We start from the raw sequence: 27,941 nt of genomic DNA on the forward strand, positions 1-27,941 counted from the left end.
CGCCAATTGAATCGCGTGTCCGTTGCTTGCGCCCAGTTGGGCCTGATCGTGCCGAAATGCATTATTTACGACTGTGTAATTCCTGTGTTTTATAAATATATTGAACGCATAGTTTATCTAATACATGTAAAGTTACACTGTGCAATCATGCGTTTCATAGATTTTCTTCTCGTATTTGTTACGTTTTTTAAAAGTTTAAAGGCGCAAGAGGAAATTATCACAGGTGAGTATATGGTTTAAAATATGTTAAAAAAATATTTGAAAACGAATACATAGTCTTTCGTATGTTATTCGGTTTTTGCTATGTTAATTATAGTTGTTTTTGTCTGAGAGTTATTTACATTAACTTTTAAGAATGATTTGTGTTTTTTGGTTTTGATAATACAACTTTTTACTTTTTAGTAATATTCTCGTTTTGAGTCTCACAAAACTGGTGGTTATGGTTCGTTTCATAATATTAAGAAAACTCGTGAGAAAAATTTTCGATGAGAATAATTTTACAGATAGGATAAACAATAATATTTTTACTATTTAGATTTAGCCAGCAATGTTCAAAGATATTTACTCGATTGTATTTGCATTCGTTTTGAAATTCATCAGATGTGCAAACTAAAATCACTAATAATCATAAAACTTAAAAATTAATTAAATATCAACGACAAAGTTACCTATTATATTTAATAGGTTATCTTTGTATATAACTAGAATTTACAGTAAGTCTTGCAAAATGCCGCGTGAAGGTTTGGCGCCAAAAATAATTGCGTTGTCTTTATTTTTCCCAAATTGAAGAACACAAAAGCTAATGATATATGTGAGCTGACTAGACCAATGATTATATGTTTCCCTGTAAAAAGCTCAAACCTGCGCTCTCCATTTCAAAAGTTTGTATGTCAAAAAGTGTAGGGCTTGCTTTGTCTTGTCTCAGCGGGTTGGTTTCCGCAACCAAGTGGCACTGCGCTCATTTTGCGTCAGGAAGTAAAGAGCTGTTCATAGTAAAAAATGTAATTCGTAATTAATTTGTAGTTGAAGCTGTAATGGGTCACAGCGCCGAGTTGCCCTGCAATGTCACCGCCGAGAAAGCCGGTGATGTTCTCAAGATCCTGGCGTGGTACAGGGATGGATCTCCCACTGCCTTCTATAGGTTGATAATATTTGTTTTTTTTTTCTTTAACAACGTTGCTATACAATCAATAATTTTATTTAAACTAAAATACACAAGCTTTTTTATTACTAAGTAAGTTAGGTATATTTAAAATATTAGTAACAAAAATGAAGAATTATTTTTATTTAAACTGAAATTTTGATTGTCATTCTTTTAAAATTTGAATACCTTACGGAATTGTGAATCAGCAGTCGCGACCTACGCGGTGATTCCGACGACGTGCTGTCACCAGGCGGACGGTACAAGCTCATCACTTCGGAGGAGGAGGGAGTGGACAAACTGCAAATACTCGCTGTGCGACCCTCTGATGCCGGCCAGTACTACTGCTTTGCCGATTTCGAGTCGAGTCCAACACAAAAAACATATTTGAGACTTGAAATTATAGGTAATGACAATGCGTGGGTGCTTTTTAAATAATATTTTCGTACATAAGTACTATATGGCTACCGAACCGCTGTGATGTGCCCCAAGCGCGGCGGGATGGGTCGAGGAAAAAAGAGTATGAGCGCCGCTGTCGCGAGCGTTTAAGGCGGACAAACGCAAAGGATTAATGGCTGATACCCTCTACCCTTCGTCTCGCTGTGCGTTACCAAAGGCGCGGTACAGTGATTTCGGTAGAATGACATCATAACATAAATAAAAAAAACCAACCATAACAATGTGGTCCCATGTTTAGTATTCTGCTAAAGTCATAATTAGTGTAGTAGTTACATTCGTATATAACGTAGTTACATTCATGATCTTAATGGATGTTGATTGTTTTTTTAAGTATAAAATTTTGTGGCAAATCGGAATAGGTATATAGGTATGTAGTCAACTTTTTCTATATTTCACAACAAAACTAGGAAGACCTGCAACATGCTATATGGTGTTTAAAACCATTGAAAGGCATGGTATAAACACCATCTTTGATATATACTTCTAACGTAAATTCCGTTTGTTTATATAAAAAAATTAATGTCAGCGGTCATCTTATTCAGCGTGTACTAAAATAGTGCTCCCGTAGCAGCGGTTAATTGGTCCGCGAGCATAATGAGGAAGCTGACAACGCCGGAACAATTCGCTCCATTTACAGGCAATTACGCGACGTAAACATTTCACATTAACATTTAACAACACTTGCATCTTTTGCCGCTTTTGAAAGACTATTCATCACACTTTTTCTCTACCTATAAATGTGCGTCGTGTTGACATTCGTAATGTTGATACTTATGCAGTCTTATCATGTATAAAATAAAAATTGTCATATTAGGTAATCCATCTCTATGGTACATGTATTGTAATTATTGCGTTAAATATATGTTTTTAACGCAATAATTCGATTCGGGTTCCATTCCCGGTAGTCTTATATATAATTCACACTTTGTGCATTAATTATCTATAATTGTCACTAGTCATAAACAATGTATTTTAATTTCTCGAACGGATGACAGCGTTTGTACCGCAGTAGTTCATTTATTGTAATCATTTATCATTACTGTTTCCTAGTAAATACATGTTTTGGGGGATCCGAAGTCAAAATAAAACATAGCATGGCACTATATTAAAAAGAAAGCTTCACGAATTTATTTTAACTGTAGGGGGTGGTCGCTTCCGTATTCTACTAACACTTTAGTTTTAGTAAGCAATGTTTTGTATATGACTAACTTCATAACAAAATATTGATAATAATAAAAGATGAAACCGGTTTATAATGCGGCTGAAACATAATACGCCAGTATATCGATACCTTACTGAACATGTATGAATAATAAACTGTCGGTTAAGGCATACTTCCGTGGTGTTGATATAAATATATTGCATGAAGCTCTCATCAGTGCAAACCCATGATTGTACAAACTTGCAATAATTTATAAGATATATTATAGAACTTAATATAATAACGATAAATTTACACTATACAATAACGAAGCTTCGTCGAAACCCATTGAAACATTATATCAATCCGCTAATTAATATACTATTTAGCAGCTCGAGCGGAGGCTCCTGGGGGAGCCCTCATATTTTGCTACCAAAAACGAGGTTTCATCGACGCGCCATCTGCGCTCTGTCCAGTCTAATCCATGGAATCTTTAAATGCCAATAGGGGATCGGTAATAAAAAAATACCATTTAGTAAACATTGTACTGAATTAAAATTCAACACAGAGCCACCTCAGCGACTGTGGGTCATCCACGAAAATGGAACTCGCGTGACGACAGCGAGCGCGGGCTCTAACAACAGTAGAAACGTCGGCCCTTATTTCGTGGGCGACACGGTGCATCTATTTTGCGTCGTTTTTGGAGGTAAGTAAAGAAGTTTTTCTACTATATTCACTCATTCTTTTACTCCAAAGCGTTTTGCTTTGGAATTAAATTCATTTCAGAATTAGACTCAGTAAACCGTTATATGTTAAAAAAAGTTTGAAACTTGCCGGAAGCATCGTCGGAACTATCTAATAGCGAATTATATGGAATATATTTACATTTATGTGCAATTTATGTATATTTTATATTCTCCTGATTATGTGTTGATTAATAATTATAAAATAAGTATAGTATTTATCATGTACATATAGTACAAAGGGTATAGTTATAATAATAATGAACTTTTCTGTAACATTTATAGTCCTGACTATTATCGCTGCACCACCTTGACTGAGAGAGAGAATGCCTATGAAACGTTAAGTCCGTCATTACATAAGTTGTAAAAAGGGTGTGGTGTTTTCTATGTTGATCATGGCTTACAAAATATTGAACAGCCAAATCTTTTTGATTTGAAACCTGTAAATGAAAATATATACAACACAGTTTTACAACAAGAGTTAATATGAATACATGATTCACACAATAAATTAATTTATTAATTGTCAATCATGTATTTATTCACGCCTTTAATGTTATATTTTTGTTGATTCTCGTTTACGTATTAAGCGTGTAAATTGCGTATTAAGTGAAAGGACGATACCAAATGGTTTAAACGGAATGACAATGACCTGGCAGAAGATGGGCCGCATCCGGGATATTCAGCTGTCATCAGGGATGGACTTCGTGAATGTGTAAAAATTAAATTGACTATACAAACAGTATAGTAGTAGAAATAACTGTAAGTTACAATTGTAGGCTACATGTCTAATAACTTTAAATCGTGAATTGATGAATGAATGTAAAAAAATGTTAGAAAACGTTTACTCGTTTTAAATGAAAGTAGATTATTAAAAAATAGCAATTAAATAAAGCTTATATAATTTAAAAGTAATATTTTTTTATGCATCAAGTTCCCTTGGACAACAATTTTATTTTATTTAAACTGCAGTAAAAGACGATTTCAATATAGTCACTTTGCAGTAATTATAGTTTAATTTATAAAAGCTTATTTATTATGTTAATACATTAGCCATCTACATTTTTATGGTATATTAAGAGAAAAAAAATACTATTTAATTTTAAATGCTGTTTAAAATTAATTTCACCTGCCATATTTGAATATTTAGAGTATTTTAAGCGGTCACTGAAAACAAACAATGCGTGAACAAACATTGTTATTAATCAGGTCGTTGAATTTACACAACGGCACGGTGGATTTCATAAATAAATTAATCGCGAATATAAGTTGGAATAATATTTTCTATAACAGGTTTAGTAAAAACTTCCTTTGCGTATTATACGAAAATTCGACACTTATTAATTTTAAAGTTTATTTACCTTTAACTATAGCATATAGGTGATATTTTTTTTGAAGACTTTTTCTATCTTGTAGCTACTAAGTCACCATGGCGTTGCTCTAGAAATTTTGGGACTTCAGATAAAAAAAACGCCATTAATAATTTTGTTGGTTCTGACTTGACGTTAACCTGACACTGCCTAAAGAACTCTGAAGAGGCGGAACCAGGTTGAAATCTGAAAGCACGTAAGGTCAAAGCTATATGGCGGATGCACCTATCACCTCTCAACCAAACTCTGTTAATTTTTGCTGAGTGGCCAAAGATGTATGTGGTCTATATTCGTCATGGTGAAAGACCACATCCCTTCTATTGATTAATTCAGGCAGTTTTCTCCCAACGTCTTGCTTTAATCTCAAAGAAAAAATGAAACTGATTATTAAATATCGTATCGTATTAATATCAAATGAAGACGAGATCTGTAATGACAACCTATAGAACTTCTTACGGAGACTACAAATACCAGCGAACTTTTGATGAGAACGTTGTTTCAGGCAAACCATTGTCGACACTGTCATGGTGGGCAGGACAGAGGTTACTAAAGAACACATCGACACCGCTGTCGGAGCAACGCGTCCGCAGCGACCTAATGTACGGTCCGCTGCGACGAGAGGACCACGGCCTGGTCTTGACCTGCTTCGCGAAGAACAACGAGAAAACACCGCCGCTCTCCATCGACATTACCATCGACATGCACTGTCAGTAATAAAAATGCATTTTCTTCTGATCGATCTATCTTAGTAAGCCAGTTATTTAGCGCATATCGACAGAGCACAAACACTAGAAGATTGCATAATTGTAAGAATGGGACGCCTCTTTGTGGTTGACATTGGTCTATATATATATATATATATATACACACGAGATTATTGATGAGTCGACATTAGTAATCGATCAACAATGATAGGCTTCGTCGAATATTAAATACGTATCAACAACCCCTACTGAGGTTCTCTTACCAGCATCCTTCCCTTGAACCCAATTAATACAACCAGTGACTTCATGGAGCGTCATCATAAATCCGATGACACAGTATCAGCCCCAGTCAAGGCTCTATAAGGAGACTACAGCTTACTTGTAATTCGGTTAAGGTCTGCATATTAAATATGCAAACTATATATATTATAAGTTTAATCCATAAAAGATATATAATAGATTGTTTTTTCATGCTAATAGTGCCGCCGGAGCTTGTGTCGGTGCGCGTGGCAGGCGACGAAACCGACACAATAGTGAGTGGACGCGTTCGCGCGGGCAAGCCACTATCGCTACAGTGTCGCGTTTTCGGCGCGCGTCCACTTCCATCCGTTATGTGGCGCTTGAACTCCTCACAATTACTGAACTTGGAGCAGAATGTAACCGTAAGTTACCGGCTCCGATAACCGCTATTTTAACCGGTTTCTAAGAGTACTATAGTTCTTACGCGTTAATAATGTATGCTATTATTCCCTGCTCGTGTAACGTTCGAAAATATGACTTCTCCGGGTCACTGTGTTATTGGTTTTCTAATTTAGAATGATTTAATTCATGTTTTTCTTCGTTAGTCCCTTTGTTCCAGTCTTTTGATTTTCTGGTTAGTTCACAATAGCAACTGCAGAACAACACAAAATCAGCTCGTGTAGCTCTTTTTTTTTTGGCCATGATTACTATTGTATTTACGAGCACTCTGTTATTTCCTTGCTTTAGCATGCTACCCATCGAAACCTACTTTGCCAGGATGAATGAAATCTTATTTAATTCAGAAGGAGCCATCCCAGCGGTTGCTGGTGAGCGAGGTGCAGCTGGACATTAGCCCGGAATATGACGAGGCGTGGTTGACGTGCTGCGTGCCGGCGAACACGCGCGGACCTCCTGCGATCAACTACATCTGCGCACAGGGGCTACCATTAACAGTGCTGTGTACGTAGTCCTCCGACATACACCTACCCTGCGGTTGTGCCAAAGATTCAACTGATGCATCTTCGCGGAATAGAAGAAAATGCTTAACAGCAAAGAAATTTTTCTCGTTAAGTGATTTTAGTGATAAGAATTAAACTAATCTACAACTTTCAAGAAAGTATCGGTTGCATCATTTGTTATAACGCGACGACTATTAGAAATTAAAAAAAAGTATCTTGTCCACTACAAAGTAAGACGAGTTATTAATATGACGAGGAAATAAATGGATCCAATAATGTGGCACGCCCATTTTAACCGTAGATCCTGTAGAACGTTTTGCGTTTCCATCTACTGTCTCGTAGGATTCATAGAAATAGTCTTATTCCATACGTCTTTCGATTTCATGATCAGTGTATTTTTTGTTAATAATATAATAATAAGAAGGATTTATACGTAATGGCTCCACAGGATAGACTTTTCAACACCTACTCAGACACTGCTGACGATTCGAATCCAAAAGCCGTAACCACGTGAGCCTTTATGAAAATATTTGTATGAATGAAATGAAAGAATGTACTAGAGGGTCTTCTGATGAACTGGCCCGGCATTTTGTTTTAAATCTCAAGGTATTTAAGGGCCTGTAGCGCTTGAGCAGCGATTTCAAATAAAATCTGAGAAATATTGTATAGAATTATATTCTTATTATAAATTATATTCTTAATAATAAATATATATATAAAAATATTTACATAACATTTATATATCTATTATTTCATTACATCATTGCAGATATCCCACAACTGCAAATAGTTGTAGACGGAGAGCTGGAAAACAACACTCTTACAGCTGTTAAGGGTTCAAGCCTGAGCATCAATTGCAGCTACGAAGCAAACCCGTCCGTCTACCAAGTGACCTGGTTCCATGGTGTAAGAAGTTTTTTCTTGCTTATTTATTTTCAGTATTTGTCTTTTTCTATATACATTAATAAATAATACTTCTCTACAAGTTGCGGCATTTTATAACAATCTTCATTACTATGTAAGCGGGCATATTTTTCGTAATTAATGTAAGGTTTCTAGTAATCGTCCTAAGCTACGCTAGCCGGACCGTTGTGTCCTACTAGTGAGCAGACCAGCACTACGCTACAAACCTTAGATATGTAAAGCTAGTAGTCGGTGATAAGTTTTTCAGTAATTTTACTTGCAACTGACCGAAAAACAATGTCTTTCTCTAAATACTCACAAGCGCCATGTTTTACCGCATGTTTTTCATAAGAAGTAATAAAGCACTTTCATAGGCAACACTTATTTCAGTGCTTGTTTTACATAAGAGCACATGAAGCATTGAACCATACTTACCGACGTCCAAATGAAATCGTTGGACGCAACTCATGATTTTTACTGTCTGATTGGTAACTATTTAATTAAAAATATAATTTTATCATTATTAATATTGAGTTATTCGATCTATTGTATCAACGCGAACGAACTATAATGTTAATAGTTATTCCTCTTTATCTATGGCATCTAGATCAATGTTTCCTTTTTTATATTCACTCAGTCCCCACAGGTGAATACCATCGCCAATGATTCCATTTATTCACTTAATTCTTTAAGCCAATCTATTAAATTTCAGGACGATTTAGTCAACCAAAATTACGATCATGAGGAGACGTCAATCAAGCCAACGTTGGAGTTAAAAGAGATAACCGAAGCGGACGCCGGAGAGTACGTGTGCGCTGCCACCAACAACGAGGGCTCCGCGTACAGCGAGCCCATTATCGTCGATGTCACTTGTAAGATGCTAACCTAAATATCAGTAATTGGTTTTCATTATGAAAAGAAATTATCCAGACGTGTACATGTTACAAATTAAATTTTAAAAAAAATTATAATTTTTTTTGGGAAGGTCTTTTATGTCTATCGAAGGATAAAGTTCGCGGCGTTATTTTTGGACGTCATGAAATCAAAATAAAAGAACTACAGTTGTAAATTGTATCATTGTCATTCTGATATTTTTAGATCCCGCATACTGCGTAGACGAAACGATTGCAGAATACGGTATCGCAGAAAATGAATGTATAAATATAACGTGCAACGTGAAGGCCAACCCCGAACCGACCGCCTACCGCTGGGCTTTCATCAGCGAAACCATGGACGCTAACAAGATGTTACACAACCAGACCTTTAATCTGGAGACTGAAGAACCTACACTGACTTACAAGAGACCGAACGACACGTCGTACAGTACGTATTATTGTAATTATATTTAATCTATTATTAATAAATATTACTTCATTATCTTGTACATTCGACGCTCTTTCATGATCTTTTAGGCCAAAAAAATGGATGTAACTATTTTACTATACCACCTTTAAGTTTACCGACCCTTATGCTATATACTTTACACTATATGTAACTGCAATCATTAATCAAACACACATCACATTACTAAACTTAAACTTCGTACGCACTGTCAGTATAATACATTATACTTTTTGGTTTTCTTCTTCCTTTATGTCTACTCATAATTTTAATGGATAATGATGTGTACTTCATAATTGGTGTAGCTTATCTATTATTGTTTATATATATGAACCTATCAAAAATCTTTACTAATTACCTTAAATGTTTGAAAATATTTACTTTAAAATGTTTAACAAAGACTATATAAATATAAAACCCCAAAATGAATTAATAGAACTAAACCATTATTTATATTCAACGGGGACGGAACCGATCTCTGGTGTGCGCTGGAGATTTTCAAGGGGGCGGTAGTGTAACCAAAGGAAAATTGAGATTCTTATAAAATTCGTTTAAACGAACAAACGTTTTATCTAGCCTCCTTAAATATTTATGTTTTTATTATTAAGACGAAGTATTAAAACTTTTAATTTTATTATAATCATGACTCTACTTCTGCCCAGACATCTTTATAACACACAAAGATATAATTATATGAACAAAGTTGAAATAAGAAAACAAGATTTATCACTGCCTGTAATTGTTCAATGTATCTATACATTTCTTGCCATTTAAGATTGTCATAGTGGTTATAGATTTAAATTGTAGAGGTTTACAGTTTAAACATTTAAAATTTTACAGAAATAAAGAATTAATTTAAGTTTGTGTATTTATTCCGTCGTCATTTCAGCTCATAGATATCTATGGGGAGATATACCATAATAAAAAATAAAAAATAAAAGACGGTCGCAGACTGCCCATCTTCTGGAACCTTGTTTATGATCAGTGGCAATCCTATATAATTAATGCATAACGTGTGAAATAAGAAGTTTGTATCACAGGAATCGAACCTGCCACCAGGTGGATTACCACAGCACATATATTTATCTATGTTTTGTTTATTGCAGCACTCATACATTGTTGGGGATTAAACAACGTCTTGCGCAGTGGGCTGCCGCAGACAAAGTGCTCTTTTCTAGTAACGGATGAAACTGTGCCCCGGCCGCCGACTGATTGCGTAGCTGTCAAAAATGAACTCAAAGATATAACAATAACATGCGAAAAGGGCCACGACGGTGGTTTGCAGCAGGTATGTAACACTTATGATTGTACTGCTTGTTTTATTCAGTCACCTATTAACAATATAGTGATTAACTAATTGTTAATCATTCATTGTGCATAATTTTCACAGCGACACCCAAAAATTTAATTTAACAAGTCATTTGCTGATATTTGTGGAAAGTATGACATCATACGAAAAAAAAAATATTTTCATTTTGATTACTTCGGTATCATTTGAACATAACTAATATATAAATTGACTTTGTTGATTTTGTTTCAGAAATTTAGATTCAATCTTTGTTCTTTAAGCTCTGACGATCAAATTGTATCAATTATAAATCAAGAACCGAAATTCGTAATTCAAGAACCAAAAGACGAGAATTATAAATTTATTATAGTAGCGTTCAATGCTAAAGGAGAAAGTAAAATAGTTGAGATAGAAAAGGATAGCATTATCGATGAAGCCGAAGGTATTACCAGGTTTACTAAAGTTTATCGTTGATTACTGATATTTATCAAATTTGACAAAAAATAGGAAAAAAGGGATGTATAGATAGATGGATGCACCAATCAAACGTATCATCTCGGTGCATCCATCTATGCATCCCTTCCACTTCTTAACCTTTTTAATTTTCGTTAAGTGACCATAAAATTAAAATATTTTTTACTGAAGCTAGTTTGGATGTTATTTGCATTTCACTCTTCTTCCCCCAGTTTTTACGCATTCACTGGCATCTGAACAGCCACACATCATTTCATTTAGATCCTTACGAAGAATCCTTAAGTTGCATAAAATATATTAAAAAATAAATACATTGTAACTTATACAGTGTATTTATATAATCGAATATTATGTAGTTAAAAAAAATTGCAATATAAATGATATCGCGATAGGTTTCTGCAAAAGATAAACCGCACCAATTTCAATCTATTATAAAATTTGTTTGATTATAAAATACTTTACCTGAAATTTCACTTTTATGAACTTCTCTCTCGCTATCGCAGCACGTTACACTTTCTGCGAACACCTACCCGCTGCTATAACGTCACAAAAGTTGAACACATCTGAAAATAATTATCAGAAAAAAAAATACTTCTTTATTGTTCAGATATTCAATGGTTTCTTATATATTCTGAGATGTCTATAGTCGGCGTTCAAGTATATTAAGGGCGATAGTTTTTTTATATACCTTTCTCACCACTAATCTATTCTCCTCCTCGCCCTTTTCGAGCGAGTGTTTTATGGGCTGTCCCTTGTAGATGTGGTGGAGACGGTGAGCGCTGTGACCAACATAACTACTTTGGCGTTGGCGTTATTCGGGGGGGTGTTGCTGTTGGCGCTGGTGGCGTGTGGGCTGGTGCTCTGCGCGCACGAGCGCGGCTCGCGGCTCGACCTGCCGCGCGCGCACTCCGACCCGCCGCTCTGCGCCTACAGCACCGAAGGTAAGCGGTATATGTACCCCATGCTCAAAGTTTCTCCTTCGATAACCGACGGGAAGACGAGTTGTCGTCACTTTATAAGAGATTTTAATAAGAGATATGCCTGCGGATGCTTATTAAGAAAGAGTGCAGACGGACTGAATTAGAGAAGGGAGGATTAGTGCAAAAGTAAGCAGCCGAACCTGATCAGCAGAGGTCAAATCCCAACCGGAGTCGACGCATTAAACACCCACTAGCTAAATCAACTCTGAAGCGAACCATGGCTCGACAAGTCGCGTATTAACCACCATGAGAATAACTGATTCTGGTAGTTACCAGAACCATCGAGATAGAACCACAGGGGTTTCTGGAACAAGCTCTTTAGAATACCAACTATGCTATTCTAGATTGGTGTCCCAGAAAATTCCCTTGTAACGAGGGACTGGGAATGTGTGACCCCAGCCATTTGCTCTATTGAAGTTAGTGTTTTATTTTAAATCCCTATTGGATTTACGCAAAGGTCGCAAACCATTCTTGGTTATTATACCAGGAAAACCACCGCCGCGAGCGATAACCAAGCAACAAAGAATCTAAGCATGAGATACTACCTCCCGTCTTGCCACACGCATACCTAAGGCGCGTTACAGCAGTTTCAGTAGCACAATATAAACGATGTTTTTTCTCGAGAATTTATAAAAGCCTAACAGGTCAATACAAAAAAGTATTCTTTCCATCTGAGTGTTATATATCAAATATGTTTTACAAAAATAACACTAATATTTTTTATTTTTAACTGAACTAATTTTAACTATCTTTATTGTAACAAAGTACAGTTGGACTTCAAATTTCTCATTGCAGATACGAATTGCGAAACTTACCACGACAGTGACGACGGGAGCGAATGCAACGCGAGGCGCACGGAGTCATTTCGCCGAGCAATGGCACGATATCCTTCCAAGAACTACGACGTCAGGAGGACAGGCTCCTTCCATTCGGCACGCTACATGCACGAGTTTTCTGAACCGGAAAAATACAAATGTGCCGACACCCTGCGACAGAGCGGCAGCTGCAAGGTGCATTCGTTGCAAAACATTAGTAGGAAAAGAGACATGGATGTCCTGTGTGATCATTTGGTAATGCATTTACCACCCGAAACTAACTACAATGTGGCTAAGCCGGTAAGATAAAGAATTATATATATATTAATTACACACATACAATAACACAGCATTAAACGTTCGTAGTTTTGTTCTTACCGGTTGAAATCTTGTTTTGTAGTTTGATATAAACTGTATTTTTATAAATTTTGCTACGGAGAATAGTGGTGTCATATCGCGAAAGGTGTTAGACCTCTTTATTACAAGTAATCTGAAGGGCTCAGCCTTAGGAAGTTCGGCTCGGCCCTGTTATATTATTTAACGCATCGGATTGTGTAGCTATTTTTATGATTCACATGCTTCCTTTGACTAACTATACTCTTAAAGGTCTGCTTATTAGCAAATTTATGGAAATATACTAACCACATTTTTTTAAATGTAACGATTTTTTTACGAGACCGAGTGACCGACATAGTCCACCGCGATCGCTGGTTTAAGTGACAAAGGGCAAGCAACGTAGCGCGCGGAACAGATGGCCGCTGGGGTTTTAAGGGTGGAAACTTTAAAGCCCCATAGATCGGCAAGCGCAGGCGGTCCACCAATAAGTGGACAGGCAAACTTGTTAAATTCGTCAGATGATGCAGGAAGATTCCAATGGGTCCTTTTGGAACTCTATGGGAGAGGCTTATGTCCAGCAGTGGACGTCTTATGGTAGAAATAGTGTTCATGATAATGATGAAGCCCAGTAATCAAGTGTGACTAAAAGGATAACGACGGATAAGGCAGATTAACAATCGGAGTTTGCATTTGTTTTCAGATGAATACATTTTATACAATGCCGAGAAAAATGCGACACAAATTAGCAAAGGAGATTAGCGATGAAACTTCGGAAATAACACAAACCTCCGACGGATTCTCCCTGCCACCGCCGCCGGACGAATTCGGTACTTACCGAGCGGCGACGAAGATCAAAGATATGCCCACGAAGTCCACTCCGACGTACACGACAATAGTTCGAAAGAATTCGGGAAAGGATCTAGTCAAGCAACAGAACACCATGGCACCAATAAATACTGTTGGCCTGCCAACTGTAAGTGGCGCCCAGAATAGTCTTTACACGTATCCAGATTACGATGATCACGGGCAACCAATAAATACGAACCCCTTTGATGATTCCTCGTAATTGCGAATCAAAACGATGTACCTATTTGTGGTAACATAATCAAAATAACACCTCAACAATGTACCAAAGTTTGTTTATAGGACACTTTTGTCTAAATTTGCCTTAAAGTATACGATCTCACGGCTGCATTTTGTAGTGGCACATATAAAAAAAATAAAACATTTATTATGTACTTCAAACCTTTATTTACAAAAATAGAAGTTAATTCGTCGTGTTTCTATTTTTATATGCACTTGATTATTTTTTTTTATCACGTATTAATTTTAATTTCACAAAACTCTTTTCATTATACAAAAATTATATAGCTTACGTTCGTTTTACTCGGAATTGTAAGTCACTGCCATTTTTCAAATTTTTTCACATTTTATAGAATTTCAATGACATTGTGATTTTATCTAATTTAAGACGCTGGCTTTATTGTGTTATGAAATTAGCGTCTAACGATATTTTGTTGTATAAAATAATAATAATATTAATATTATACTGTTAATTTAACGGTATACTGAATAATTCCACATGTCAGAACAAACCAAATAATTATAATTGAAATATTTTTATTGATCTTAAAAATAATAATTTAGTAAATAACTGGTACAATTCATTTTCTTTATTTTAAAAATTAATCATCTTTATTAGTCCAAAAACCTTAAAATATCAACGTTATACATAAGTAGAAATAATATTAAATAACATTTAAATTGTGGAAAAATTAAAATGAAATCAAATAATTTTAAAATTACTGCTGGTTCTAAAATTAAAGTGTTTTTTTAATTATTGTGTTTGTGTGATTTAGAAATTGTATTGTTAATTTTTACAGAGCTAAATTAGGAAGCTTCTGGAGAACCATGCGCATTATTCTTGCTATTGACTATTTACAAGAAACCTGAAAATTATTTGAAGTATCTCAATAAATAATTACAAACTGCCCACATTTGAACTTACAAAATTATTTGTGTTTTTCATATGTAAAAAACTTATGTTATATAGACTTAAGAGGTAAGAAAAAAAATAGATTTCAGTACTTGTAATTATAACGAAAAGAGAAAACTTTTAAAATAATTATGATGAACTGTACCAATATGGTACTAAATACGATTTGAAGATGTGTTCACAACACGACATTCACTAAAAAATTCTATAAAAAGTTAATCCATGCGGTCCAAATACGCTTGCGCCACTGTAAGCTTATCGATGAGATGCTTTGTATTTGGTCGTGACTGAAATAGAAGATAAATATATACTTAAACCTTTGTTTTTTTTTATTTTATTCCTATTATAGCAACATTAAAAATTTAGTCAAGTAAAATATCTATCTGAAGTTCTTCTAAAATTTATATCGATGGATATCCAATCAAAAAATGTATGGTAGTCAGAGTTTTAAACTTCAAGGGGGAACTTTGTTCATAAGATACAATTGTTTTTGGGTATATGCTTTACTGGACTTGCAAAGAAGGGTTTATTTCATTCCTAGAAAAGAACAGAATTTGCAAGACAGCTGTACGTTTTAAAATAGAAAAGAACAACATTTAGTGCTCTAAATGTTACGAATAAACGTCATACAACGCAAATAATGTAATTGAAATGATTCAAATTCGGCATCATTAGCTTTCAAATAATTATAATATTCTCGCTTCGAAAGTAATAAGTTTCAATGTTTTTACAAGTTTTTGAAATCTTTAGAAATAATTACTTATTTCGGCCATTTTCTTGTTGTATTGGTCAGTAAAAAATAAATTTCTTATCGAAGCAGCCAATAGTATTGAATTTTAAGATGCACTGATGAGTGTGCAATGATGCATCCAAAGGATAACGTTTGATTTGGCTTTCCAGGCGCACAGCTTACATTGCTGTATAAGATTTAATAACGGTTATATAGTAAAATGCTATTTTACAGTAATTTAGTCAAACAATAATTAGTTTTGTTTAATGAAATACCGCCCGTAAATAGTGCTCGATGAGCAGTCAGAGTCGTTGTTGTATGTCAATGTGTTTGAATAAGTCAATCTCTTGAATTTACTATATCAGAACACTGACAGAGTGCAAGACACTGACCTGCAATGCAGAGAGCGCGGCCTCGTGCAGGTCCTTGCAGCGCGCGAGTGCACGGCGACGTTGCGCAGGCGCAAGCACCGCCACGTCTGAACGCGCTGCGTCCAACAGCAAAGCAGCCGCCGCACATACATGCGACTCGTCCCCGCACCCGAGCCATACGCGCTCGTTTACACTAACCAATCTGAAAATAAAACATTGCTACTTAAATAATCCATAAAAATCTTGTACAAATCACATTATTACATATGTTATTCATATTTTTATCATACAATCAAACATAGGTATATAGTATTTTTATTCCATTTTTTCAACTAAGCAAATAACAAAAACAATACAATATCGAGAACAAATTATTTAATTACAATAAATATATTAATGTATTTTCGTATATAATCAACATTACGCCAGCCGATAGACGGCCGATGCAAGGCATAAGCCTTCCCCTAATATCTCCCCGATGAATTGTCTTACGCTGCCCGCCATCTAGCAACTTCTCACTATTTTGATTATGTCGTGGGTAACCTAGCCTATTTATTTTTTATATAAATATTTTGCAAAAGCAATTTATATATATATATATACACACAAAAATGTTTAATATATATATATATATATATTATAAACATATCCAAAGAAATACATAAATTCAAACCACAGAGTAATTTATAACAGCTATTTCTCTGTTAAACAATTGACAACAATAAAAAAACAATAAAGGTACATGAGGATGCCATAGAAAACAAAATCTTATTAAAAACACAATTAAAGGAAATTGACTCTTGTAATTGTTGTTCATTAATAACACATTAAGTCGTAAACAAAATGTTTATCAATATAAAAATATTTTACTCTGGACTGCAACAATTCAATAACTTATGACAGTGTAGTCTTTAGGGATAGCTTATATTGAAATAAAATTGTTATATACTTACTTTATATAAATATCGAGCACTTGTTCTAATGATACTCCTATGTTCAATATCGCTTTAAAAACCATACTTTTATCCGCTTGCATTTTGCAGCTCATTATTTCTAATTGACGGACAATAAAATCTGCAATAAATTTTATATGTGTATTAAGAAAATGTTAATAAAAACACAAGACGTAAATTAATTGAAAAGAATAATTACAAAGTGGGAAGCAGTGTCCGGTGTTAACATATTCTCTTCCCAGGGTGGTTAATTTACTAAGAACAGAACTAAGGCGCTCATCCGGTGTTGAAAGATTTCTCGCAACCGTCTCTGCTTCAGCCAGTATGTTACTCCATATATTTTCAACTAAAAGCGCATCATTATGCCCAGAACACTGAACAATGGCTAATTTGCATTCCCATAAATTGTAGCGATCTGCATATTCTTCATAAAGCTGTAATAAAGTAAAAAATATAAAAATTAATAACTAACCAATTCACTAATATAATACAAATATTATATATATTATAAATTTTGTAAATAAAACACGAGGTCGACAATGTAAATAAGTAGTGGGTGATGAAATATATATCGAAATAACGGTTTTATTACAAACACAAACTAATCTGTAATGCATGGCACTAGACAATATAAGACAGACTAACAATTGAGTGGAACCAGGTGGAGTCTTTTTGACCAGTGAAAATATTTTAAAAGAAATTCTGGCGCTAACACTTTCCGAAATAATATTAGCCAGGTAATAACAACCAACCAAGTCGAGGTTCAGCCCTCGAGTCCGAATCAGGGCGCGTCTAGAAACCTAGGAGTCTAAGTTGATGGATGTCTAATATGGGAGGGCAAGTTAAGTTATTTTTCTTATGGCGTACACAAGGCATCACTTTAAATGATCGTATGTGGGTAATAATATGTATAAATATATTATTATAAGCACCTGCGTAACCTCGAGAAGTTCATCATCAAGCCTTCGCAGTAAGTGCTGAGGTGGCGCAGGTCGCTTAGCCGCGGCGGCAGAGCGCACGGCGGCTTGCACGCGAGCTACCTCGCTAGCTTCTTCCAGCCGCCGCAAGAGCTCCCCACCACCACCGCCTGCTGCACCAGCCCCGCGTACGCATACCACGCCCGCAGACAACCAGGCCATACGCTGTGACAGGGTAGCACCTGACCTGTACACGCAATGTTCATTTAAAATGATAGGAAGAGGTAAAAGGAGGCGCTAGACAACTGTTACGCCGTATAGTGATGGATGTTGAACTTTGAAATAAAACATTGTCTGACTTTACCTCTTATATGAAAAAACTTCAGAGTGGAGAAGGAGATCAATGCTAACTCTACAAAACATACTGCAAATTATGACCGAATGTATTCATAACATCTTATAATTTCCATAAACTCGTTCATGGAAATTATATGTATAAATCAGAAAATATTTGTTTTTCGCACGTGTTAATAAATTACACAAAGTGCCCTGTTTTCTGAGCTGTAGAAAATTAATGGTTTTGCTAAAGGCTTAAAAGCTTACCCTGGCCTTGTGGCAAGTCCTTCAAGCACTTCAGCAGCCGCCAAATGTTCGCCGGCACGTTCGAGAACTTTCCATAGTAAATCCAGAAGTTGGAGGGCAGCAGGTGGAGACGCAGCCCGAGAGGCTCGCTGCAGGTACGTGCGTAGCGATGGAGGTGGTGACGCTCCTAATGAAATCAATTCTGCAAAGAAAAATACGCAACATTTAATGAGGAAGCAAAAATACTAATTTCACGCAAAAATTTTATTTTATGAACAAATATCACAACAATTTTTTTGCAATTAATCTCCTTTATTAAATTGAAATATAGTCAATACTTTTATCAAAGCTAAATAAATATTAGCTAGTTATAGCCTAGACTCATTTATCATTAATTGTTCTTGAGTGAAATCACAAATCCAAAATTATTAATGATGTTCTATAACAACCCTTTTTCAGCCTTTTAGCAAACCCTTTTATGATTTCTCAATTATATATCAAATTTTAAGTTCACTAATTTATGTGTTTTTTGACAAACAATCAATGCACAAAATCAGAGTTTTTAAATATTAAAAAGCGATTTTATATAGTTTAAATATATAAGAACATTTCACATGAAATGAACTTACCAGATCCTAAGTTTTTAGAAACCAGCCATTCATATACAGCTACATGAAGCAGTTCGTCTTCCCGCGACAAACATTCACAAACTAGTTTCCTTCCCTAAAATTAATAAAACGTGTTAAGATTACGGTTAAAGTAAATGTTGAAATATAGTAATTAAAAGCAAATTACAATACATACTTGATAGTTAGCATCAGCTGGCGATAATGTAAGCGTAGCATCTGCAGAAGAGGTATTTGCTCGAAGAGGAGACATATCATTGCTAGTGGATTCAGCGCTGCGGTCATACAGACGTTCCAATGCACCACACACTTCACGGTAGATTTCCATCCTAAGTAATATAAATAAAATTTTAATAACAAGTGACAAAAATTAAAAAACGTTTTTAAGGAGTGGGCAGAGCCGTAAACGACTCTAAATGTAAGCACAAGGGCTACCAAAGTTCAGACTGTTACATTACTTCACTGCTCAAGGTCACTATGGCAGAGGCTCCATAGAGACTTGGGGCATGGGTTCCTAGAAGAGATCACAACCTCGGCTGTAACTCGAGACACTTTTCGCATTCTGAATAGAAGATACCAGAGAAGCCCAAACCACGACTCTGTTGATTGTTATTTATACATAACTCGTTTTATTTACATTTCAGTTGTAGGATTTTCAAAAGATGGGAATGACTTGCCTCCAGCGTCTTCCGACAACCTTAACAAGGTCATCTGCCTCTCATGTAGGAGGATGTCCTACGCTGCGCTTACCGGTCCCGTGGTCTCCACTTCAGACCTTATGGCCACATGGTTAAGACCCCTATTCTACGCGCCAAGTGACGCCTATTGCCGCTTTCACACATTCCCACTAGGCTATATCTTACTTTTGTTTCTCTACAAATCTCCTGAAGCAATCGTGTGAATATCCCGAGCAATGCTATCAGCGATTTATTAAACATTTTCTATAATAATGATGCTACAAAATAATTCTTTACCTTCTGTAATAAGCAAAATGGCCTTCCCTATCCTGAGAAGGCTGATCGCTCTTATAATAATGCAGCGCCTTATCTTGTGGGTCCATTTTGCTGGCACATGTAACACATAGATCAACTACTCCAGAGTAAAATCCAACTGATATTAATTTTGAACAGACCAAAGGTAAGTTAACATTTGGTGCTACATCCTGAAATTTGAAAAAGTGTTATTTAATTTCTATTTATTCCTTAAATCTTTATATATTTTTAATATATTATCACATTACCTTGCACAATTTCAAAGCATGCCGGAGCATTTCTTCCCTCTCAGCTTGATTCTTTTGTTGTTTAGCAAATATTAATAATTCATTAGCCTGTAATAAGGTAAAAAAAAGTTTTGTTATGTGCAGAAAGCAAAGGCATTTCTGTTATGATAATAAAAATTAATTTTCTTTTACTCTCACAATACATTACTCTATTTTCTCAGTTTTTTTATTATTTCCAGTATATAACCTATCACACAAACCTTTGAGCATGTTGCATCTTCTTGTCTATATAGCGTTGGGCACAACTGACGCAACTTCTGTGATATGCCATCCACTGAGGCATTATCGCGTAAATAACCAGCTACAAGAGACCCCAATAACAAGCAAGCAACCTCTTGTCCCCCTACTAACAGCTCCCTGTGACATATACTTTATTTTATTACAAAACTGAAACACAAAATTCTGCAAAAACAGTAAAAATCTAATAGTTTGATTGAGAAAATATAATCATGAAAATTTGAAGTAACTAATAATTTGAAAAGTTTTCCGAATTCAGTACAACTAAGTAAATAAAAGCAAGGCAACAAACATAAGATTTAACACTTGTAACTTCTAACTTATTTTCAGTGTAAAAACGTACATAAAAAAATATCTTGTTAACATTTAGGTTAAATTCTATTAAGTCTTAGAATGATTTAATTTTTAAAAGTATGTGGAAATACTTTTAAAGAATCTGTTTGCATTTTAGTTATCATTACAGTCATATAATATACCTGAAACTGGCCGCTTGTAAAGCACTCTGTTGGTCAGGTGGAAGACTGGCAGCAATTACATGAAATTGATGTTCACAAAGCACTTTCCATAAACTTAACATTTCTATTGCCATTGCTGAAAATAAAGTAAATTCTAGAATGATAAGGAAAATTATATATGTTATATTATATATAGTTTATAGAAAGTATAATACTGCTGAATAGCCATCAAAGAACTTAACGGAATTTCATTAACTGGTAAAAAGTGAGAATTTTATGTGGGAAAGGAAAAAAAAGACAATGTATTTGAAACATCAAATTGAAAAAGGCATATGACTATTTCATTTTATTGCCGATAGATTACGAAAAAAGAAACGTAAATATTATTTTATATGGTAGGAATAAATTCAACTCATGGAAAAACCTGCATTTAATACACAAATATTTCGTAATTTTACGATCAAATCTAAGGAGGAAAAAAATCAATCTTATGAAAAAGAAAGACAACAAACATTCAAGTATCTCATACCTATGAACAACTTTAGTGCATGCAGAGATGCGTTTTCTTCGGATTGGGGGGGTGCTATGGGGCGTTGCAAGAAAGTCGAAACGCGTTGCAACTTTTTAACTACGTACGCACAGTCTTCGCCGGTCACTTTACTGCTCATCTGTAGAATGCATTTACTATTTATTCACACGAATTAAAAATGAAAATGTTATCATTGGACACTTATGCATAATATACTGGTTACATGATCGTAGCAATCGCCTCTATATAACGTTCACTTAATATGTACTATACTTCAAAGCATATAAATGTGTAAAATATTAAGTAGCATCATTTGAAATATATCATTTTCTATCTTCTGCATAGTTATCAACGCCTTTTGTAACCAAGCTAATTGAGTGACATCAACCTGTTTTTTCGATATGACTTTCGATTGCTTATTTTTTATGGTCATTGAAATAATTTAGGCAATTTTATCAATTATTCTTTTTGATTTTTATCAAACTATAAAGTGTTGCATTAATTTCTTAAAAATAAGTAGTGTGAAGTATTTCACTATATAGTTGAACTACTTCAATGCTGTTCATTTAAATCAAGGTATTAACGCTTTTACCTACATGGTAATCTTTTACATTAAAAAAATACTAAAGAGGGTCCAGAATACTTACAAACTCTTTTTTATCTGGAGTAAGAGAATTAGTAACACATTTTAAGTTCCAAATGGGTGAAAGTATCCTTCCTACATAAATATATAGCCCATTGTGTTTAGCACTGTACTCTATTTGTATTGGAAAATTCTGATCTCTTTGATGCTGAGTTACATTGCCCATGAAGGATGACTGGTTGAATCCTGTGGGGCTCATCACATTTTGTTGAAATGGTGACTGTGGCATCAAAGACTGGTTTTGTCCACTGCTGACAGACTGGTTTAGTTGAGCTTGTTGGTATGATTGGTTCATTTGGTTAGGCCTTATCTGTTCTTGAACACCTCTCATTGTCATAGGTGTAGACATTTGTCGAGGTGAAAACTTAGGTGAACCTAAAAGAAAAAAAAAGTACTAAGTGATAACCATAAGTAAATCTTAAACACTTGATTTGCACCAAAACATAAAAAAGAATTGAATAATAATTAAATAAAATGTAAATTTGGTAAAATGAAATTTTACCAGTCCTTCCAGCTTCAAATATATATACATATTTTTAAAACAAACTTATAACATATTAACATGAAACAATTTATAGTTTGCATCATTACAATGCTCCACCGAATTTTAGGCTTTAAGTTTTCTACTTTCTTTCGTTAAAAAATTATATAGCTTAGTAAAAAACTTTTTTTTACCTATAGTTGAAGGAATTTGAGAAGGTTGCTGATACAAGGGCGCCGGTGTAAGTTGGCTGCCATAAAGGAAGAAAGCGCGCGTAGCCCACTCACTGATGGACAAATCTCCACTTGTTACTTCTTCGCAAGCCAGGTATAATGCACATGCACATGCCTGCTCAATGCTGTGTAACTGAAAAGTAATTTTTCAAAATTTATAAAACTTACTTATCAAGTCTGCTTGTAATTTTAATTATGTTACAAAAAAATTGACCTCATGAAGATTCATATTTTAGTTTAATTATTAATACAATAATAGTATTTCTAGTTTGTATTACATGTATGACATTATCTTGCAAACAAATTATATACTCATATCCTTATTATATTCATTAAAAATTTGAAGATTTTGTAATGATAAATGACAATTATGTGTATCTATTGTATTTAATCGAAATTCAAGTCTGAAATTATTTTTTTATTATCATGTATTTTATATTATTTATATACTTGGAAGAAATCTTTGACGGGTTGAGCGTCGGGACCCCGGCAATCGCGAAGCAAGGAGCGTAACAGGTCAGGCGCCGCACCTGCCGCCAGTACAGCCGCACCTGCACCCGTCACCACTGCCCAACGCGACCACGACCACACCTCTTAAAACAAAATAATTTTTCGTTTAATAAATTTTTAATATATTGTAATTATAACCTTCAACTATTTATCAACACAATAGGATGGATGCTTCCTTTCTAGTATTTCTCTGTCTTATAAAGCGGTCCACATTCCGAATCCTTCTCCATTTTGACCTATCCTAATGTCTTAGTTTGTGAGATTGCAACTTTCATATCTTTCCTTCCTCTTAAGGACGTTCATCCACCGCTGCCTCTATCTACCAGTAAAACCACAAGTTAAAATTAAGTAGCCATATTTATCTCCAATACTCATTCATTCATATTATTATCTGTGTAGAACCATTTACAGTGTGTATGTGATGAAGAAGATGAAGAAGAATGCTAGCAGAAACTAATTTTATAGAAACTATAATCAGATTGGGTTCTATTATAATAGTATCCTTCAACTTTAAGTTGAAGGATGAAGGTTACAAATGTGCTCTGATTTGAGATAGCTCCACAACAACCTTGGACGGTTTTTACTTCACTTTCACATTGCTCATGTTTCTTATATACTGCTGTTTTGGATAAGAGAGAACACAACACGCTATTTCACAGAACACAAGCATTCACAGCAGATTGTGGTAAAATTGCTTAATCTACAGCTACTTCAAAAACTGATCCATAAAACTTTTCAAAACAATAAAAAATGTACAGGTAAAACTAAAATTGACAATTAATATTCCTTTTTATTGACAGTGCTGTCATAATAGACATTTTATCTACACAGACAAAAATAATACAGCCTATGTAACAATGTGTATAATTGTAAGGAAACTGGATATGAATTAACCTCTTTTAGATAGAAGAGCAGGAGAAAGACGTGTTGCTTGTTGTGGAGGCAAAGCAGTAAGAGCCCAAGCAGGGCCATCTAAAGCCAACACCGTGTGGGCTTCACTAAATCCTGCACCACTTGGCAATACACGTGACAAGCACCATAAAGTTTCTGCTTCACCTCCGCCTCCCGCGGAGCATACCATTACCAGTGACCCTAAAAGAATAGAAAGATAGGGCATAATAATACAAAAGAAATCTTTATATGTAATTATAGTACTGTTTTTATAAATACAATGTTTAATAATATATGGCTTGGAAACTTTGCTTTTGCTTTTTATATTATAAAATTTCTGTTTAAATTAAACAAGTAGATGATAAACAGTTTTTGTATGCAAATTTTCTATGACATTTGCGTATTATTATAATAAAAAATAATCAAATGAATTTATAAAAATGGCAAAATTGCCAGGAATACACACCATTTTCATAAACTGCACTATGAACTTGCTTAGGCCTTAACACAGAAGAATTAGGAGTAAACCCAGGTGGCAATCTGACATGCAGTAGTGTAAGATATTGAGGTCTTTGTGGTCCACTGTGGTTAGCACTAAAATAAATACACATTTCAAATTCAGATTTTCAATGTTCAATGATAATTTTTATTTGTTATAGAACTTACTCTCCACTGCCTGTACTAAAATATAGCCTAGCACCAGTTTGTGTTACTGCAACAAGATTCAAGTGTTCCGATTCTGATTCTTCCACTGCTGATATTGCAATTACTGGTTTAAAGTTACTAGCTTCTAATGTTCTGTAAAGTTTAAAACAATATGAACAGTGAATCTAAATTGCTGCAAATACTTTTTTATAACATAATAAAAACACATATATTTTTAACTTACTTTACAATATCCACAGCACAGGATACAATTTTACCCTGTGTTAACCTCACAACTTTGCTTATACTATCTCCATTGCTACCCAAATCAAAAACTTCTATGCATCCTTTTTCACTAAGAGTATATAATATATGTCTTGAGTTATCTACTTCAATTTTCACAATAGGGTCTTCATCATACAATGCAGCATTAAGGAAGGAAGGAACCAAGAATGAAAGAGCACTTGTGGAATGATTAATTTTCTTACAATGTTTACCGAACCACCCTAACTGAGCCTGAGAACATAATAAACACTCAAATTTATCATACAAACAAAAACATTAATTTATGTTATATGAACAAAACAAAAACCAGTTAATGCAAGTCCAAACAGTTAAAAGCCAGTGGAATTTAAAATAATACAAAATAATTATCTTTACACAATTTGGAACTCCCAACCACCTCACATATGGAAATTAAATAACATGTTCATCTTTAAAAAGCTAGTTTGAATGCATTATCTTAACACTTTTTTTTCTCACTCTCCTTTATCATATTTATGGGACAGGGCATATCAATCTTATATATATCCTTAATTTTAATACTTATTTAATTTCACATTATATGGCAATTATTTTTTTTGCGTATTTACATAACTTTTTATTTTATTTATATTCGCTTTCTTTATTTCACATTAGTGTTTTACTTTTTCACCTATTCCCTTATTAATTTCTTACCTGACAGCATTGTGATACACCTACACTAGCATAAATTATACATACCACATATTGTATCTACTAATTCATTATTTACAATTTTAGGCAAAAACATTAAGCATGAAATTATTGCAGAAAAATCATAATTATGATCTTTATTCATACCTGGTAGGTTATTTCATATAAACATCCATCTTTACCACCCATGAAAATGCGTCCTTGAGCACTTGACTTTACACACATCATAGATATACCATCTGTTGGTAAAACAAATACTGGTTCCGGAACTAGGTGTATTTCTTCAAATTCTCCGCTTCCATCATTTTTACTTGCAGAAAATGTTACACCTATTAGTTGCAAGTAATCAAAAAATTAACATAAAATGAGAACAATATATTAAAGTTTTTCTTATTTACTTTCAAATAAATTAATAACTGTTTAGCATAATATGAGTTAAAAGATCATATAGACTTATATGATCATAAATAACTATTTACAAATAAGAATTACTGATGCAATTAATATGAATGTAAAGAAAATTGAAAAAATATTACCTAATACTACTATCTCCACTGTTGTTGTTAAAACCAGCAAATATTTGACAAAGTTTTGAAACACTCCTGATTTAGGCTTCACTAAGCCAACACTGACAATGGTCTCTCCCAAACCATCAAAATAAGCCACATCACTTCCATGTTCAAATGCCCATACATAAATATTACTGTCTATTGCTAACCACACTCTACTTATTTCTGGAAAAACTCCCATCAAGCAATGACATTGCATATCTGAATAATGGTATAAGGAATATTACAAAGATGTAGCATTAAGTAAAACCATTTTGTATGTACTCCACAGTTTGTATATATAAAAACAAAATAGCTTAAAAATAAATCCATCTATCTATTGATGTTATTAGTAAAAATCACTTTTATTTTAAGATAAAAATAAAAAAAATACTGACATTAGGTACTACAATATAGTAGTGGGTTTTGTAATATTTTAATTAATGGAAAGTTTTATAATTGGTTTTTATTGCTTTGCTACATTAAGAAACAAAATTTTGAAAATGCCAAAACTCTATAACAAATTCTATTTACAATAAGTCTGAAAAGGATACGAGCAAAATGTTCCATAATTTCTGGTGGCAATGGAACTTTGTTCAAAATTTTTAGCTGCGATAAATTTGGGTGGTTGAGTATAGAAGCAAGGTTCCTGTAATCTCCGGCATTTAAACCACTGCATGTTGGATTTCGTTGTGCTGCTATTCCAGTTATCTGAAGGTTGAATAGGGGCTCGCATATAATGTTTTTAAACTATATTGTTACCTTTTCAAGATATAATTTTAGTGAAGTTTTCAGGTACCTGCACTTAAAGTTAAGATTGTGCATGGGGACTCTAATGAATTACGTATGAATCTGGTATATGATTGTTTATGAAAAAAAAATTCATTACTATATTAACATTGTTTTACATAGGCACTGAATAACGAATGTAAAACAGGCACTGTTACAGAAAATTAATAGTAACCATTTTATTAAAGAAAACATTTAAAAAATTGAGGAATTGAATAAAATTTTATACGAAAACATATAATAAACATAAAACAAACCTCTAAAAACGAAGGGCGGGAATTATCTACTATAATGTAACGGTCTAAAGTACACCCAGCTAACTCCAAGCACTCTAACTGCATGTTGCCTCCGTTCGATTGCCTGGATACTTCAACGCTGTTTATGCCGCTGGGCATCTAAAAACATTATTCAATGGCTCACTTTACGTTAATTCACAAGATAAGCCGACAGGAGGTTATGCCTTTGCTCGCTCTTGCTGTCAAACATGACATCTTATGAATTTACCTTTAACATTTCTGTAACTAAAGAAATTAATTCTTAGAGCACATATTTTATGCGTACAGATATTCAAGTGTAACTAAAATCGTATTCTTCGGAACCGTTTTTATTTGAAAACATTAATCGAAAATAATTTATATGAAATATAAAATTAGATTTTTAAACAGAAAACGGTCTTAA

General features: G+C 34.3%; 2 protein-coding genes across 2 annotated transcripts; one reads left to right on the plus strand and one right to left on the minus strand.

Moving 5' to 3' along the window:
• On the plus strand, positions 1 to 15,181 carry LOC137930681 (neural cell adhesion molecule 2-like). Its single transcript, XM_068774023.1, has 15 exons — positions 1 to 223; positions 1,024 to 1,141; positions 1,354 to 1,547; positions 3,310 to 3,447; positions 5,357 to 5,560; positions 6,039 to 6,220; positions 6,602 to 6,758; positions 7,527 to 7,663; positions 8,373 to 8,532; positions 8,759 to 8,983; positions 10,108 to 10,289; positions 10,542 to 10,731; positions 11,522 to 11,704; positions 12,539 to 12,858; positions 13,595 to 15,181. Exons 1-15 carry the CDS (start codon positions 148 to 150, stop codon positions 13,958 to 13,960), a joined length of 2,832 nt encoding a protein of 943 aa, XP_068630124.1. The 5' UTR covers positions 1 to 147; the 3' UTR covers positions 13,961 to 15,181.
• On the minus strand, positions 14,139 to 27,918 carry Nup154 (nuclear pore complex protein Nup154). Its single transcript, XM_068774022.1, has 25 exons — positions 27,768 to 27,918; positions 27,521 to 27,658; positions 27,029 to 27,185; positions 26,463 to 26,696; positions 26,074 to 26,255; positions 25,217 to 25,488; positions 24,994 to 25,125; positions 24,794 to 24,921; positions 24,331 to 24,528; positions 23,377 to 23,519; positions 22,888 to 23,059; positions 22,217 to 22,587; positions 21,570 to 21,708; positions 21,062 to 21,176; positions 20,549 to 20,705; positions 20,310 to 20,396; positions 20,044 to 20,231; positions 19,248 to 19,398; positions 19,073 to 19,166; positions 18,465 to 18,645; positions 17,877 to 18,108; positions 17,144 to 17,378; positions 16,945 to 17,065; positions 16,013 to 16,193; positions 14,139 to 15,177 (listed from the first exon to the last, which is right to left on the minus strand). The coding sequence occupies exons 1-25, from the start codon at positions 27,774 to 27,776 to the stop codon at positions 15,106 to 15,108; spliced, it is 4,089 nt and encodes a 1,362-aa protein (XP_068630123.1). The 5' UTR covers positions 27,777 to 27,918; the 3' UTR covers positions 14,139 to 15,105.
• Positions 27,919 to 27,941: the final 23 nt, after the last annotated feature.

This window comes from Battus philenor, unplaced genomic scaffold, assembly GCF_028537555.1.
Source record: "Battus philenor isolate CCGP_79_NKW_IND1 unplaced genomic scaffold, ilBatPhil1.0.hap1 SCAF_6, whole genome shotgun sequence".
Classification (NCBI taxonomy): Eukaryota; Metazoa; Arthropoda; class Insecta; order Lepidoptera; family Papilionidae; genus Battus; species Battus philenor.